General features: G+C 48.2%; 1 protein-coding gene across 1 annotated transcript in view; it reads right to left on the bottom strand.

Annotated features, from left to right (window-relative positions):
* The window catches only part of LOC128297961 (serine/threonine-protein kinase par-1-like), a 35,557-nt gene extending 18,160 nt beyond the window's left edge, over positions 1–17,397 (bottom strand). The window contains exons 1-7 of the mRNA XM_053033680.1: positions 16,030–17,397; positions 7,163–7,375; positions 5,562–5,782; positions 5,219–5,500; positions 4,860–5,053; positions 2,316–2,428; positions 211–391 (exon numbers count right to left, since the gene is read on the bottom strand). Of these exons, the coding sequence (XP_052889640.1) occupies positions 211–391; positions 2,316–2,428; positions 4,860–5,053; positions 5,219–5,500; positions 5,562–5,782; positions 7,163–7,375; positions 16,030–17,397 (2,572 nt within the window). The remainder of the gene's footprint in view (positions 1–210; positions 392–2,315; positions 2,429–4,859; positions 5,054–5,218; positions 5,501–5,561; positions 5,783–7,162; positions 7,376–16,029) is intronic.
* Between the last annotated feature and the right edge of the window lie 287 nt (positions 17,398–17,684).

Genomic DNA, 17,684 nt, shown 5'->3' on the forward strand with positions numbered 1-17,684 from the left:
GTTTTTGTTGTTAACCAGAAGGGTTTTTATTCGAAAAAAGGTATGTGACTGTGACTGTTAGACATGGTACACTAATACAACACAACTACATAGACTTTAGAGAGATTTCTACATTGAAAGACATGTTGCCGGGACGTCCTTATCGAAGGTATTTGTATGTGTGTGTGTCTATGGAAATATGTAACATCATAAACCAAGTACAATACTTACGCAGAGTTTCGCCACCGCTGGAGGCTCGCCGGCTTGGTTTGGTGCTGGACGCGGATATGCTTCGATGCACGCCGCGATGCGTTGGGCTTTGCACCTGGGAGTTACCGGCTGCGGCACCCTCGTTGCCGGCAATGTTACGTAACGACAGGGACGATCCGGACCGGGAGCCGTCCGACTCGGACTGTTACATCGAACAGCCAATAGGACAGCGGTTCATCGTGCGCAATGCAAAAAGAGAAGAAATTAATCCATTAGTGATTCATCATTTGTACCATTGTGTGGTGCTGAACGACATAATGCACAGGATGAGTAGAGAGCACGGACAAATCTGTTGCCTTTATGGATCGAAAAAAAAAAAATAGCAAAAATCTTCAGTCTTATTTAAACATTCAGTTGTTTTACAAGGAGGGACGTATTTGGAAATAGTAGCAGCGGCTCTTTACACCGGCACCGGAATGGAACTCAGAACGATTATGGAAACATTAAGTCCACTAGTAGTTGGCACGGTTACTGTATTTCCGTGAAGTTGGCGCAGTTCAATCACACATACGTGCTGAACACGTGAGCGTAGTATCATCATGCCGCGAGATGACAATATCCGCACGACAGCCCGGTCCCGGGACCTTGTGGTCGGTTGTTTGGTTTAGGTGCGCGTCTGACTGCCAGTTTCATTAATTGGAATTTATTGCCCTGCCTATATGCGGTACACCACATCCGAGTGGTTCCATGATCGGTCGTTTGCACGGAAGGACATGGTGTCGCCGTAACGAGATGCTACTGTGAGTGCCGCACGGCAAGCAAGTGCAAATATTTATCACACCCGAGCAATGACGGCGCAGTGCAGCAATCTACAATACACAGCCGTTCTCCACTTTCGACGATGACGGTGCTTGGTAAGATGGATGGACGCGACGACCGTGGTTCCTTATCATTTGTGTTCATGTGAGATACGCCATCTTCTTAACCGTTTCCGAATCAATGTACACGGCCGCTTTCTTTGGGTAATTTCTCACGTTTCATAAAATGCGGTATCGTTTCGTGCGCGAATATTGTGCGTGTCCGAAGCATTGTAGTTTATGAATTTAGTACAAGTTGTTTGTGTTTTTCCAGTTTTTCCTTTTTTTCCTGCATGTTCATTGCGTCCTGAATACGTAACCGTTCCAAAACAAACATTCCAGCGCCGGTGAATTGAACGAGCATCGTTTTTCTGACTATTCTGTACAAATTTCACTGAATTATGATGTTTTTAAAATATAAACGCTATATGACAGGAAGACGATGAGCTTCGAAATGAAACTAAACGGGAGACTGATTGAATTTGTATTGCTACGTGCTGGTTTTTGTAAGATCAGCGGCGATAAGCGAAACTAAGAAAGGAAGGAATAGTAAAAAATCGAATAGACAAGAAAAAAGTAGAACAAAGTCAGACGAAAAGAACTAGAAAATAACTGCACGTTCAACTACGCGATTGAAACGTTCAATAACTGATAAAACACAAAACAGATCAGCTGTATCCGAGATAAATGTTGCATGAGTTTCGCAATTAAATTAACAGCTTTAAATACAGCTTTTTCAGGTGAGAGTAAACGTTGAAAAGAAGAATTTTCCGGTGAATGTGCATTTTGTTTTTGTGAAGTGTAAGAGAAAAAAAAACGAGACACTAAAGTAATCAAACTGAGGTGGGGAAAAATTGCGAGCAACAGAAGAAGGGGAATTGCTTAGTTAGCGCCATGTCAACGGTTTGCAATGAAAACCGAATTAAATTAGGATGAAATTGTGTCGGATTTCTTCGATTACTGATACATACGAGACTCCGCACAATACGTTAGGGGGAAATAAAGGATGTAAAAGGATCCAGAAAGCAACAGCACGGTTCAGGAAGGATAGTGAAGGGAAAATGGAAAATTGGAATTGGAAAATATCCTACGAGGTTTTAATAGATGGTAGGAAAACAACAAGAGTACCACCATATATGAATGGTGTTCTAAGAGAGCTGGTGTTTTAGAAAGTAAGGATAGATAGTAGATTTCTGCTGGACAGAAACGTGTTGGCGAAAAGGAAAACTTAACGTAACATGAAAAAAGAACGCAAAAACCCAAACTTACGTCGGTGCTTTTTCTTCCGAGCAGTAGATAAGTGGCGAATACGTCATCGTACATGGTGTTTGCCAATGAATCTTCAATATCTTGCCTATTGTAGCCCATCGCGACTAGCGCTTCTGCACGCACGTATGTGTGAGGTTTCGAATTGTGGCCGGGAGAAGAAGGTTTAGTTGGTTGGTGGTGATTGGTGTTTGATAATATTATTGTTTTGTTTTTCGCGGTTTTGATTTTTGTGCAAATCAAGCGACATCCGAATAGCGAAGAGTGTGTGCACAGAGATTGCAACGCCACGGAATTGCATCGGTTTCGTTGGGCCCAGCACACCCAACACATACACACGTACGCGCGCGTGGATACAGAGGTGCACATGGATCGTTGTTAGAGCATTGTGCGACAGATCGCGGGCAGGTTTATGGACAGCGCACGGGCACGGACAATATTTGTATGATGAGAAAATCAAATGAAACGAGAAACAAGAGAAAGAAAGAAAGCAGAAAAAATCATTATAGGATGCGAATGCGTAACAGACTGTTGAACACATATATTTATGTTAGACATACACACTATTTACGTTACAAAGGAGTTGTTAGGTTTCTTTTTTCTTTTCGGGAGAATACGGGGCATTATTAGTAGCACTCGAGTGAAGGATATGAATGAGACGCAATTACTTCGGCCAATTTGATCGTGTTGAGTTGAATGGTGACGTTTGGTTCTCTTCAGATTCATATATCTTCAGTCAATCGCATCGTGTTCGAATTACTCATAAAACACCAAGACCGGAACATTTAACAACAACGAGTATCAAGAAAAAACAACATTCCACAACAATACATATCAAAAAACCAAAAACCGAAAACACGTACTCGCTAATTCTCTGCCCGGTTCTTTTCGCGCACGTTTAATATTAAAAAAAGATTGCGCGAATAAATATCACACAAATTTATATTTACTACGTTCTTTCCTCATTGTATCAATCGAAATCGAACAACAGTCAAAAATGTATTGTATTCTTTAATGCATGAAAAAATAAATAAAATTTCATGTAACATTGAAACTGGAGCAATACTTATGGAATGATCATAATCTTCGTTTACTATCCGGGAGCGATTGAATGACGTGGTAAGCTTTTCAAGGCGTTCGACACTTTTAAATCTACGAGAACAGCAAAATACATGCACATAAGAAAAGGAATTAACTACTTCAAATCAATTTGAGAAAAAGATTGAAAACATTATTATTAACAAATTTTGTAATATTTGAAAATGGCAATATGTCGTACATCCAATCGGGAGCCGTTCTTCATTCCACCACATACGAGAAGAGATGGTAATGAAAGGGCTCAAAGTTGCTTTGCAAATTCTACGCTCTACGACATCACAACAAAACGAGATAATTCGCGTACGAATGGACAGGATGAAGGCAATGAAAGTCAAAAATCTAAAGAAAGAGCACATTTCTGGTGACAGTTGGGAACGATAAACTAAAAAAGAAAAATAAACACATATATGGCTTGAAAACAAATTAAAGGTGGTTGAAATTGCTGAAGGACATGTAAAACAGGATATAAACATTGTAACAAATATGAGAAATTGCAGGAGATATGCACTGAAAAACAAAACAGTTGGAATTTTTTAAAGAAATGTGCAAACTAAAGTGGCCGTACTAGAATCGAACCGGGTGCGAAATCGATTGTGAGAAGATTTCTTACTCAATTCTGCTTGCACGCGTGATTGTGATTGCTTGAGAAAAAAATTGCAAAGTATCAAAATGTCCACGAAACGACAAATGGCAAATATTATTTGCCACTGTTTATTGTCAACAACAACAGCAAAAAAATACACCACGTAATGAGTCTTCTAAGAAACCGCAATAAAATTCATGACTTGATGCTTGTGTGCACGCTTGAAATGGTGCGCTGATAAGATAGTAAAGCGCCGATGCGATGAAAGAGATACAAGCATGATAAATTAGATGTGTTTGAGTGGTACAACGCAAAAAATCAAAAATCTTGTCTGAACCATCTTAAGATGGTGTAGTTTAGCAGTACGGATGGGCACATTATACTTTTCAGAATTAAAAATGACAAAGATACAAAATTATGCATTTCATTTACACCACGAGTTATCATGAATTATCCCTAGTAGCGGCTAGTAGCATGAATTATCTCGTTTTGTACAGGTCGCACATATTTGAATAAAGAGAAAATGGTAACTTGAGAAATCTTTTTGATGAATGAGCGTAATATGAGTGAAAACTGAAACATAATCGCATCCGTCAAATGCATTAAATGCATCCCAAAACGATGCACTTTATCGCTTGCGAAAACACATCTGACGGAAATAATATTTCTTGATCGAATGCAACGATCCTTTTTTTTGCAAAATGGAACGTCGAACAAACGTTCCGAAACGAGGAAAACTAATGGGCGAATGTACGTGAGAGAGATTTCAGAAGAAAGAACAACAAAACGACAAATGACAAACATCAACAACAACAACACGCCACAGCAAAGTGTACAAGTTGAGTAGTTAGTGGAGCATACAGTACCCGTCTTACCTATCCGTTTCTGATCTTTCAGATCGGGCAACGGTTCGACGTACGGCTTCAGCTCATCGTCCTCATAGCCCATGTTCATCCATTTATCCTTCATGATCGTTTCGAGGTTGGCGCGCTTCGATGGGTTGAGGACGAGGAACTTCTTCAGCAGGACCTCACAGTCGGTAGACATGTAGAAGGGAATGCTGCCCGCGAAAACAGCCACATGGAGGAGTGTGCCAAGAGCAAATAATGGTGATGTTTAGAATCACTTCAGTTTCTTTTTTTTACAAACTTTAAATCACTTGCATTTTTTGCATCGCAAACGATTGTCGCTGGATTGTCACTCTCGAACACACAGCCATACTTACCGGTACTTGCCCCGCAGGACGCGCTCGCGCAGCTCCTTCAGGGTGGCGCCATCGAATGGCAGTGAACCGCTGACCAGGGTGTAGAGGATGACGCCAAGCGACCACACGTCCACCTCCGGACCGTCGTACTTGCGGCCTTGGAACAGTTCGGGCGCAGCGTACGGGGGCGAACCGCAGAACGTGTCCAGCTTCGAACCGGGCGTGAACTCATTCGAGAAACCAAAGTCCGCTATCTTAATGTTCATCTCACTATCGAGCAGCAGGTTTTCCGCTTTCAAATCTCTGCAAAATGATCAGCAATGGTTAGGGCACGGTGAGTAAATAGTACGGCCATCCTTCTTACCTGTGTATAATTCGCTTCTGATGGCAGTACTGTACGGCGGACACGATCTGTCGGAACTTGGCGCGGGCCTCCTTTTCCTTCATCTTGCCGTGGGCGACCAGATAGTCAAACACTTCGCCACCGGACGCGTACTCCATCACCAGGTAAAGTGTCTTCTCCGTTTCGATCACCTGAAACAGCTTCACAATGTTCGGGTGATCGAGCATTTTCATTATCCGCACCTAACAAAGCAGAAGGTAGAAAGAGAAATTATTAGTATGTTGGTACTAGTATTGCATTTATTGAGAAAGATTGTGATGGCCTTATTACGATCTTCGATTCTGGCAGTAGTTCTGTTAAGTTGTTCTTTGTATTAAAATTACCGGAAAGTATGTTGGGAGCTCATCAATCTCTTCCAATCCAAAATGCTTTACAAATTACGCGTGCTATAAAGTTACTATAAAACCTGCACAACGGTGAGAGCCTTGTTCAAAATTACCTCCCAACCCTATTGCATGGAGGAAAGGAAGTACAGACAGTCCCCGAGATACGCTATTATAGCGTACCGCTATAACCCGGGAAAAAAACCGCGTAACTCGAATTTCCGCGTACGTCGAATCCTGGTGCAATTTCGTCTATACCTCAAAGTCACAGAGTCGACTTACTTCCATCTCTGCATTTAATTTGTGCAGCGAATCAGGCGATTTTAAGAAAGATTACAATAAAATAAGTTAAAAACAAATGTTTTATGTGACATAAAAGGTGTTTTCGACCAATTTTTCACCATTTTGCCTAAATTTTGTGCTATAAACTAGCTTAGCTGTCAAATTTCCAAAAACCGCGTATCTCAGGGACTGCCTGTTCTACTACCTGCGCATATCAAATTAAAGACCGAGCGTGATTTGAATTTTGCAGTTACATCTTCTTTATCGACACCAACAACCTCAAGCAGTCCTTGAGGCTGCTGAGGATAATCAAAAGCTCTGCGCACACGGGGGATTCTGGACCGATCCTGTCGTGTGAAGACCGGAGCCGCTACCAATACACCACCCTGGGCCCCGTCCAGTACTAGATGACATTAAAGCTAAAATACATTTCATTGCACGCGGCACATTTCTTCGGAAAATGGTTATCAAACGAACCACGCCGAGGCAAAGATTCACTTTTTCTTAAAATGACGACAAAGTAGTAGTAATTATCAACCAACATCACCAACCACGGCTTCACCTTCCCAATGCTACTAACAAAGCATAATTAGCCGACTTTCGCAGGTGAACGCTACCTGATAAGAAAGTGTAATTACGATGAATTACAGATTAGATTCAACTGTCGCGCTATCTTGATGCATGCGCGAGCGCGCTGGGTAAGCAAACCCAACGAACATAGTTTGGTAAATGTGCGTTGTATTAAAAGCTCTCCTTTTGTGGCACTGCCTCCCTTTTATGTCACCGAGAGACTGAGTTGCTCAAGTGGAATTGATCGCTGGGTGGTCTTTCTACGGCATAATTTGCTTATTTGAAGCTTTGGCCCCCTGCTTGGGATGGAAGTGCCTGTCCTGTGACACGACTTGCCCTTCACTGACTTGCTTCTTTTGCTCGACGGTTTGATTCCGTTGTACGTACCTCTCGGTATAGTTTCTGCAGTGAGGAAGGATTCAGCTGGGTCTTATCGATAATCTTGATGGCGACCTCCTTGTTGGTTGGGACGTGCTTCGCCAGTTTCACCTTCGCAAAGTTACCCTTGCCGATCGTTTTCAGCAGCTTGTACTTGCCGATGTGCTCCTCGCCGGTTCGCCATCGGGCGGGTGTACCGCGCATTTGCATATTTGGTGAGCCCTGCGGATCATAAGAAGAAAGGAAGATTAGTGTGAATTTATTGGTGATTGGACACTGTGCTGCGATTTACTGTGGAAATGTGCCTGGTCATCTGGTGTCTTCACCCTGCAAACCTTCCGACAACAACCCAGTCGCAAAAGGAATCGATACAACACTCTCGCCCATAAATCTTGCAGCATTATGACAAACGATGCCGATTGACCGGTTGGAAGCATTTCAAACGCAACAGAGAAAGACCAGTCCGAGGCGAAAGTCGTAAAAATGTGCGTTACGTACCAAAAACAAATCGCTCGGAAATGGTGGCGCGTGCTTCAATGCTTGCCCGGCACAGCGGCGAGTGATATTCTCGTACCAAACAGAAGTTTAGCTTTAATAATAGGCATAACCTTTCTCCCCGAGTGCAACAAAAACAGAAACGGTAAGACAGAGGCCGGGTTTTTCGCGTAGTACTGCAGTACTACTGCTGGCTGATAGAGTAAGGTAAGCAACAACGGCAACAAACAAAAAAACGCAACCTGTGAAATAGAACACACGCCGGGTCTCTAAATGGTACCCGCCGTCGCTGCGTTTACGCCGTTGTACTTCGTGTGCTGATTTTGCCACGGCCCCCGATGCAGACTGGCGGCGTAGGTCTAAAAATACACTCGCAAAGTAAAACATCAACGCATCCCCACACATATTCTTCTGCTTTCCGGTCGCTTCGGGCCGGGAAATGCCGGCAAGACACACGTCCGCTACTACTCTCAAGATTTGTTTATGCCCATTGGAGGAGCATGTGAAAAATCTGTGGCTGTGTGACTCGATACACAGGGGGTAGTAGTCAAGAAGTTCGGGATTTTCTTGCGGGAAGAACGCCCAAACATCATAAAGAGCAATAATAAAAAGCTTAAACATTTTCGCTCAAGATGGAAACGATTCGTGGCAGTCCGCTACATTTCCTTCCAAATGCTGTGGGGTGAGACATGACCAAAACGGCACCCAAGATTAATGGCGGGGGGGGCCCTTTTCAGAATTGCGTACACCGGTCTTAGTTTTTTTCCATTTGGTATTACTTGGTAATTTATAAGCTCCGAGCACCGAGAGCACATGGCTCTGAGCCGGGCAGGAAGGAAGGTCAAGGTTTTGTAACATCATGCACTGTCTGAGGTAGCGGCGGGGGAACTTCGGGAACTTTGTTGCAAACATAACGGAAGTGCAGCAATAATTACATAAAGAAATTCATCATCCATTGTGCACCGTCGATTAAAATCTCAACGGCGCTGGGGTGAGCAGCAGCAGCAGCAGGTGGCGGTGACTGGTGTCGATCGATCGAGTTGATCACCTTGAGGAAATAGAAGGTACCGGATGGAGTTGCCGCTAGTTGCCGCATGCAGCGAACCGCCTTGCACAGGCCAATTATATTCAATCTAACTGCATTTGATGAGCTCGATGTCCTTGTGGACGTTGCATGGAACAGCTCAGCTCAGCAAAGGTTTGTAGAAACGGACGGAAATGCACTGCCCGTTCGTCGATACCGTATACGTAAACTACCGGTGGTTGTTGAGAACCAAACTCGTGGTATTTATTCATACCCATCAAGTACCTTTCCCCTTCCTTAAACTGCGTGTCACTTGCCACGAGCTTCCGGTTTTTGCTCAGTAAATATCTTTGTTTGCACGAATTAAATTAATCCCGTCGGTGGTGGTGGTACGCGGGGTAATTTTCCCATATCGCGCTCTTAATAAGCCGTTCGTAAACCATTCTGCATTAGGGGACAACTATAAACCTGCTGGACGCATTCACGTATGACATCTTCAGCGCTGTGATTAAAACGTGGTTAAACGATCTTACGAGACTCATAAGACGAGACGATCGTATTAACGCGCCAATACAACAATACCACCCGAAAGGGAGAGCATTTTTATTCGCAAACACGAAACCCTATTGAATATTGTCGTAAATTTTAGCCGTAGCCGTAAGCTTGGGACACACCAATTCCAGGGCGGCCGGCAATGGCTTTACCATTTTCATACCGTTTTTGTTGCCCTATTACCAGCCCAAACATTCGTCTGGGTGGGGAGCCATCACTTCCGGACGCAAAAGGGACACAGTGGAGCGCACATAAAGCTTAAACTCGGGCTCGTAAAAATACAACTCAGTTCAATTTTCTTTACGACCAGCTTCCACACTATTTCCACGAAGTCGAATTGCGGCTTCATCTGTTGAGAGGTGGTTGGTCCGCAAAGACAAGCAAATAAGCAAAATGAACAACAATGAATTCCACCTGTGTGTAACAATTTCCCGATGGAAAACTCATCCGTCAGGCAGAACGTCGCTTAAGAATGGTTTGTTGCATTTTTCTTTCCTTCCACAGAGCACCGGCAATAACGGCCGGGTCAAAGAAGATGGCCCCATATAACCAATGAAGTGCGCTCCTCAAGGGGAAGAAAAACTTCTTCATTTTCCACCGCTTTTTTCCAGCAAATTTTCCAGTCGCGTTCGTGTACGCCTTTGCGGTGTCTGGAAGCGAAACCCTTTTTCACACATCGTGCACGATTCAATTAATGTTTCGAAATAAAAAAACCGATGCTTGTTGTGCTTTTAACATGATGTTGTTTTCCTTTCATTATGGCTGCGGAAATTGATGCAAACCTCCCCACCCCTTCGGGAGACTCGAGTGATCGATCACGTAAATCCTCAACCTATCAGAGCGAGGGGTATTCAGCCCTTTCAATCACCGCGACCGTGATATCTCGGGGTGGTTTATTTGGGGAGCATGGAGCATGCTAAAGTTTCTCCATCAACACACAGAGCAAAAACTCGTGTACAATTAACCTTTGGCATTTGCCAAACGGGCCCGTGTACTGGGTGAGAGTGCCGACGTTCTGCTGTTGAAGCGCTTTCCCATCATGTTGCGCTTTTTGCCAGCAGAACTTGCTGGAGAAAAGTTTCCATTCACAGGTCACAGGTAAAGCAAAAGCTGTAGCTGATAGTGGCAGAGGAGTCCCGCGGAATTCCTCTCGCGCGGTGAAGTGCCGCCGTTGTAGCTCACCCTTCGGTCTGGCACAACGTGAGAGGCTGATGGCATTTGGTCGCGCTATTGCCACTTATCTTATCGGTTCGGGGCCTGCGCGCGCTAGCGACATCAAGCACAGCGAGATAAGCAAGATAGTGAGCGCAATAGGCCAACACCCAATCACACAACGGGTGTCGTTCCCCCTGGTTCGTTGGCTTCAGAGGTGACAACTCACACCAATGCACATGCGCATGCGATGTGTGAATGGAAAACTTTTGATCCGAAGAGATAGTAGATGAGTACATTCCCGTACAGGCCTGTGCAACAGCCTGTCTGCCGGACAAATAGCACCCAGCACCAGCAATGGGCTCCGATGTGCAACGGCAACAAACACTCCAACTAATTCTGGTGCGCAGTACAGTCACAAGCGTTGCAGAGCCCCACAACAGCAACCGAAGAAAAAAACGGTCCAAGATAACCATTCCCAAGGGTCGTGTCCGTCGGTCATAAAACACTCGTGGAGGTTTTGCGAGAAATTTTTCCCATCAGGCTCATCATGCAGGGCCGATCCGGCTGTAAAACGATGCTAAACCGACCGCCTTCCGCGTAATTGTTGCTGCGTATCCTGGTCACGGCACCAGCGCGAGCCCGTCACCCTCTGAACCTGTTGTTACCTGGACTTTTTGTGTTTGAGCAGCGAACTGTTTCAGCACCTCGGCACTAATCTTCTTCTCGGTCGTGATCACCGCAGGTTTGGTGCCACTGGAACCAACGGCCACCGGTGCCGTTCCACCGCTTCCCATCGAGGAGGAGGTGGTTGAGGTGCTACCGGTGACAGATGAAGGGCCGGTTGCGGTGCTACCCCGGCCGGTTCCTCCCACCAAACCCACCCTTCCCTTGTCGGTGGATGCCGTAGTTGGCGGTACGGCTGCTGTTGTCGTGGCCATCGCAGTGGATGGCTTCAAACCCACCACGACCGGTGGTTTCGGGGCGAGTTTCTTGAGGCGTATCGTTTGGACGGCCGCCTCAGCATTCTTCGTGTCCGACACGGTACGGTTGATGACGCGGGTCGCTTTCGGTTTTTTGCTGTAACCCGTGGCACCGCCGGTGGAACTTCGGCCCTCCTCACCGCGCTTGAACGCATTTTGTCGCGCATGCGCCAGATCATCGTCGCTGTCGTCGTCCACACCGACTCTGTCCTCCCGTTCCAAATAGCCGAACCCGTTGCCGGAGGCCACGTCGCTGATGCCGGTGTTCAGCAGGCTCGGCAGCTCGCCATAGTGGACCGGCCGTTGATCCTTCCGGCGCGCGACCATCTTCGAGGAGTTCATGATCGGCGAACCGGGTGAGCCGGGTGGCTGTAGCTGCAGATCGCGCCGCTGCTTCATACGCTCGTCGAACTCCATCGTGTTAATCTGACGCTCCAGTGTCTCCAGCACCGAGAGCGAATGCACATCGACCGTCTCATCTGCCGCAGCGAGGGGTTCCGGCTCGGTTAAACCTCCATTGCCGGCCACCTTCACCGTCTCCGGCGGTTGCTCCCGCGTAATGTCGCTTAGCTTTAGCGAATAGCCGTCGCGTATCTCCACGCGCGCACTGCTAGCCGTACCGAGCAGGATCGGTTTCGCTGCCGGCGAAGGTCGCTGCAGCTGGCGTTGCGTGGTGTCCAGCTCGTTGCGTAGGTTGCGCTCCCGCACACCGAACGTGGCGGTGCGCGGCAACGGTAACGGCGACGGCATCAGCGACACCGGACGTCTGGCCCCGGTGGGCGATGTGATGATGGGTGGTGGTGGTGGGGAGGTGGGTGACGCGGTGGTTGCCACCTCCATCCTGACCGGAGCCTTCAGCCGTATGCTCTTGCGTATCGCCTCGTTCCGTTCGAACTCTTTCGACGCACTCATGGTAAGCCAGCACACACGCGCACAGCCTTCCTCCTCGATATACAAATACACTAAACCACAAAGAAACAGCTGCTAGAGAGAACACACTGCGGACGGGAAGGATGATACAACACCGCACTGTCAGCCGCAAGTCGCTGCCCGGATGCGCGAAACGGAAAGCTGCAGCGAGTGCCAAACAACGGCACCAATTCACAACTGCGCCTGGCCTGTGTGCCGCACTTCCGACGAGTCGCGAATGACTTTCTTATCAGCCCTGGTTGAAGACCGCTTACACATACATGGGACAACCCCGGGGGGACAGACTTCTGTTCAGTCACAGTCCAGAGTTAGATACCGCTGACAACACTCTGTCGCTGACTCATTCGCTGCAATCACACACATACACACGCGCACCGGAAGGTACATGGAAGTTAGCACAACTGGATCGTTAGAGCTGCGTTCTGTGGTTCTTTTTATCTTCTTCACCGCACGATTTATAGCTTCGATCAGCAACATACAACCGTTTGCACACTGCTCTCGAACCTGGCTGACGGCGCTGTATCTGTTAGGCTCCTATACTCGCTCACACTGCAAGAGGTAGGATTCGGTTAAAGATGGATGGAACACGCCTTACGCAAAGATGCAGTTGATGTGATATCATGACGCGATATCCTTCACCGAAATGATTCCACCGAAGCACCAAACACACAAACGGACGTCACTGTCAACTGTTGGACAAACACAACAAAACTGGCGAGGGGGGGTTTGCCACCCTGCAGCACGTTACAAATAGTAAGCTAACATATAGGAAACAATCACAACACACACACACACAAATTACAGAGGGTGGTGGCCCACCTGGACGGTCGAAATTGATGAAAACAGATAGTAGCAAGCGAGAGATCGTAGCGCCCTCTGACGGAAACGACGAAAAGCCTTTGCCTGCCTGTCCGAAAGTGGTAATCTTATCTCTCTCCCGGGTGTACTGTCACACGCAAAGATAACATTTCTGATCGTTCACACACGAAACCCCGACTGTGGACGCGAGTGCTGGGACCAGCGGCAAGCGATGAATATTGTTCGCGAAACTGAGAGTGATGTCTACGAGGCCGGCCACCCTCATTACTGCAGATCTATGCATGGTTACGAGGGCCCCGCGGGTGGGAAAGATGTTGGCCTTCCGTTGATGGGAGGGGGGGGGGTCACCACTATCCACCTACGCGCACTCTTACTGAGTGGTAAGATACCCTCCACAGGGATGGAGTGAAGGTGAAGGAGGGTCTCTCTGGTCCAGTACCTAAAACATCATGTGATGTGATGTGCTGGGTATATTTAAAGAGCTAAGGGAGAGGTTTGGAAAACGGAAGGTTCGGAGGAAACACGGACAATCACGGGCCACGGGAAACTGTTGTCGAAAACTGCACGTTCGTAACGGAGTACACGGAGCAGGTGGGGTGTCAAACCCCGTCACATGTGCGCCGGGAGAGATCGTCGCTTGTTGCGCGGTTCGGCGAGGGGGGGGTTCGTGTCTTTTCGCCCAGCGAACAACAATTATTACATACACACGAAAACAAAGTGGAAACGTATGAGCTCATCAACACACCAAAACACACAACGGTGGCGGCGGTCGTACGGTGTTCTCACAGGCTGCCACGACCGATCCGCGTGCGAAGTTTGGCGAGGTTTGGATGGATGGACTTAGGAGTCCGGACACTTAGCAACACACACACACACACGAGACACATCCGACGGTGAACCTTTCTTCCGGTAACAAATGCTAACCGGATACACAACGACATCCGACCATCGTCCTCTCTCCTGGGCGAAGGTCGAAAAACGTCACCCGCTTTCGGCTACCCTTAATAAAACGAGAACAGCTCCGCTCTATTTTCGATGTGGTAGGCTAAGCGCTGCCCGGCAGTCGGTTAGGCCACGACTTGGTTGCACAAGTGGTCCCACAAGACTAGCCCTGCGCACCTGGTACGCGGCAACAAGGTGGTGCGATTGTGCAGGAACGTCAACCTCTACTGACGCTCCAAAACGGCAGAGGCGTTGCAGACCACTAGAGCAACTCATACGAACGCACACACGGGCGCTTAAACAGTGGGGTATCACACACTTACTGTGCGCGAAGTACCACACATTAAGAAGAAAAAAACAACATACATGATGAAGGCGAAATGTGGGTATTAGAAAACCCCTTTATACCACACACACACTCCTCTCTCTCTAAATGCAAGCGACGGGAAAGTTGGAAAAGCTTCATTTTTCCCGAGACTGCAGCATACAGAGGGGGGGAGGTGTGTGCTCTCGTTATCGCCTTATCATACGCCTTGTGTGTGTTCAAGTGTTCTCATGTCGGGGGGTGGGGGGGGGGGGGGGGTGCACACCACCCGTTTGAAAGTCGTGAGCACTCGAGAGTCGTCCAAACCAGCACCAGAGCACCAGACATGTGAGCGATACACGTACTGCAGGTGCCCCGCCAGAGTACCGGATCGATAATGGTCAACACCCCAAACGCTCCAAAATTAACACTCAACCCACACACACACACACACACACATTTCGGAGCATATATCGGTGCGTGGTTAAGCACCTTTTTCAGGTGAATTTGACGCTCTGACGGATGGGAGATAAAAATCAATTGTCACGGCACACCGATGAATGCGCGCGCAACTTCAGTGCTCAACCTCGGGATACCTAAAAAAGAGTCCACGACTCTACACGCAACGGTGTTTGCGAGCTTGGGTTGCTGTTGTTGGATTTCTGGAAAGCCGATAACAAGCGTGTGTGTGGGTACATTCATCCCATAAAAGGGCTCCAACCAAAGGGACGGCGGTAGTAGTTACAGCTCCGCGATATTCGTCACTATAACCTAATGTGGATTCGCTCCGGCGTATATAGCAACTTTCCTTCTCTGTTCTATTGCGCAAGAACTCGCCTTAAAGGTGGAGAATGACTTGGGCCTGGAGTTGGACGATTTGCTCGAAGGGAAAATTCAAGGTCAATTCAATTCACTGATGACGAATGGCGTATAGAGACCCTGTGAGGGTCTATGTGAAGCAATACACCGAGAGAGTGCAACGTAGCTTGGAGCAAACGATCGCCCTGAGATTGTGCCATAAAATACATCATTAGCAGAACGGAGGAGTTGTCCATTTGTGGAGCAATAGATGACTTACGTCAAAGGCATGAATTTGGGAAAACTGTTCATCTTGTAGTAAGACTTCCACTTCCACCATTAATGGATTCATCTAATATTATTCATCCTAATCTATCGGAACAGCTCAAACATGGTGCCTAAAGCTAATGGAAGTTAACGTGATACTACAGAGGAGTTTCATTTCCAAATTCGCAATGTTGTGTCAATGACATTTGAGACGTATAGATTGCATTCCCCCGCTTTTCCAGGATCCCCGGGTCCCGATGCTCAGGTTCAATTGCAACTGGAACAGAGGGGAAAGAAATCGTTAATTTCTTCTCCGAATCCCACCACCACAGCCAGTGATGAACTCATGACATTGGATACTCATGACAGCCCCCGCCGCCACTACTGGGTGTCTTCTTCGGAAGACTCTCGGAACCATCGTCGTCCACAGCTTCCAAATTTATCCTCCGTTTCGCACGAAATTGATATTCAATTTGTTGGACAAACATAAGACTCATTCGCCCCCAATCCCAACCCTGCACAACGCACAGAGCATTGGGGGGAGCTTGTCGTCTAAATCCCCAATAAATACGAAACGCGCGCATGTGTACGCGCTTGCTGCGCTATTTACCTTATCCCTTTTCACCTCCTGGACGCGGGCTTTGGCACTCTTCGGTTTGTCGTGGATGGGCTTGCTCTTGGCCACCACCGGCAGTCCACCATCGATCATCGTCACCATCACGCGCCGGTTTTGATGATTCGGTGCCGCTGCCCCGCTGCTCTGCTTCGTGACGGCACCGTGGTTGCCGCCCTGGGCCTGCTGCTCCACGATCGATGACGTGGACGGTGGATGGGCATGGTTGTGATGGTGGTGATGATGATGCGAATGCGAATGGTGCTGGTGCGTATGGGAATGCTGCTGCGATTGCTGGCCCGACTGGCCGGCGGTCAGCACCGGTTGCTGCGATGCGGACGACACCAGCAGCGGCCCGGAAGTTGGCACAGATTTTTGATGATGATGGTGGTGGTGGTGACCGGCATGCTGCAGGAGTGCGGCAGCCGCAGCTGCCGCCTGCTGACGACCCGCCACATCCGCACCATCCGTCGACTGGATCGTGCTGAGCCGGTGGTGCTGTGGGGCCGCCTTCCGATCGCGCTGCTCCTTCTCCTTCTGCAGCTGTGCTATCGTGGCAGGTGTGTGTGACTTGGAGCGCTTCAGAAACTTCATCATCGGGTTGCGGACGCGGTACTGGACCGGGGCCGCGGCCGTCACCGCCGGAACCGCTGGCGAACCGTCCTCCTCCCCGTCGGTCGCACTTCCCGGCGTGTAATCGAGCCGCCGGAAGCTACCGTCCGCCATCTTGACGTAGCATCCTTCGGTCGTTTTGTGGTAGGAATCGGAGGGTAGCTTGTGGTAACCGTTGTCCATCGTGCGGTAGTAGCAGCAGTCCGTCCGGTGGTACGTATCATCGCCGGACTTGAAGAACTCCCGGCTGCTAGCGCCGTTGCCCGCAACGGAGCTCGCCGAACGGTCCACCTCGGCCGCACTGCCCGAGGAGAGTAGCGCCGTCAACTCGTTGCTGGCCGTGGTTGCCTCACTCGGACAGGCCGCCGGGGATGTTGCTGTTGCGGCACCGTTCGCACCGGTAGCACCACCATTCGCTAACAGTAACCCGTACTGGTCCATGTTGCGGCTTTCGGTGCGTGCCTTCTGCAGCAGCACCGCGTCCCGCTTCGTCCCACTGCCACCGACCGTCAGCGAGTTTTCCTTCTTCAGCAGCCTGATGCTGGCCAGCGCCGGCTGCACCGAGCTGTGGCGATGGTACATCTTCTTCCCATTACGGCTTGCGCCACCGTGCTGAAGATGATGGTTGTTGTTGTTGTTGTTGCTGGCCGCCGTCCCGGAGGACGATGTTTGCCCCATTATGCCGACTAGTAGTAGTGGTGACGACGACGATGGTTGCTGCTTGCTGTCGGTCAGGGTCGCAACCTCGCACATAGCGTCATCAGGGATGAGGGCGCTTCAGGCAACGTGGCGGTGGTGAGGTGGGGGGATGTAAAGATTTCCCTTTTTTAATAATCGTTGTCGATGAAAGTGTCACTTCTTATTTACACCAAAAAAAAACCACTGCTTTATCGTTCGGTATCGCAGACAACAGACGCCTACGTGGATCACTGCTTTATTTCAATTCGTTGTTTACAGCACCTTTTTCACATGCTTGCCTAATGTGAAGTCACTGTGCACACTGCGATTGGATTTTGCTTCGATATGCGTCCGTTTTCACA

The sequence above is a fragment of the Anopheles moucheti genome, chromosome 2 (assembly GCF_943734755.1).
Source record: "Anopheles moucheti chromosome 2, idAnoMoucSN_F20_07, whole genome shotgun sequence".
In the NCBI taxonomy this organism is placed as follows: Eukaryota; Metazoa; Arthropoda; class Insecta; order Diptera; family Culicidae; genus Anopheles; species Anopheles moucheti.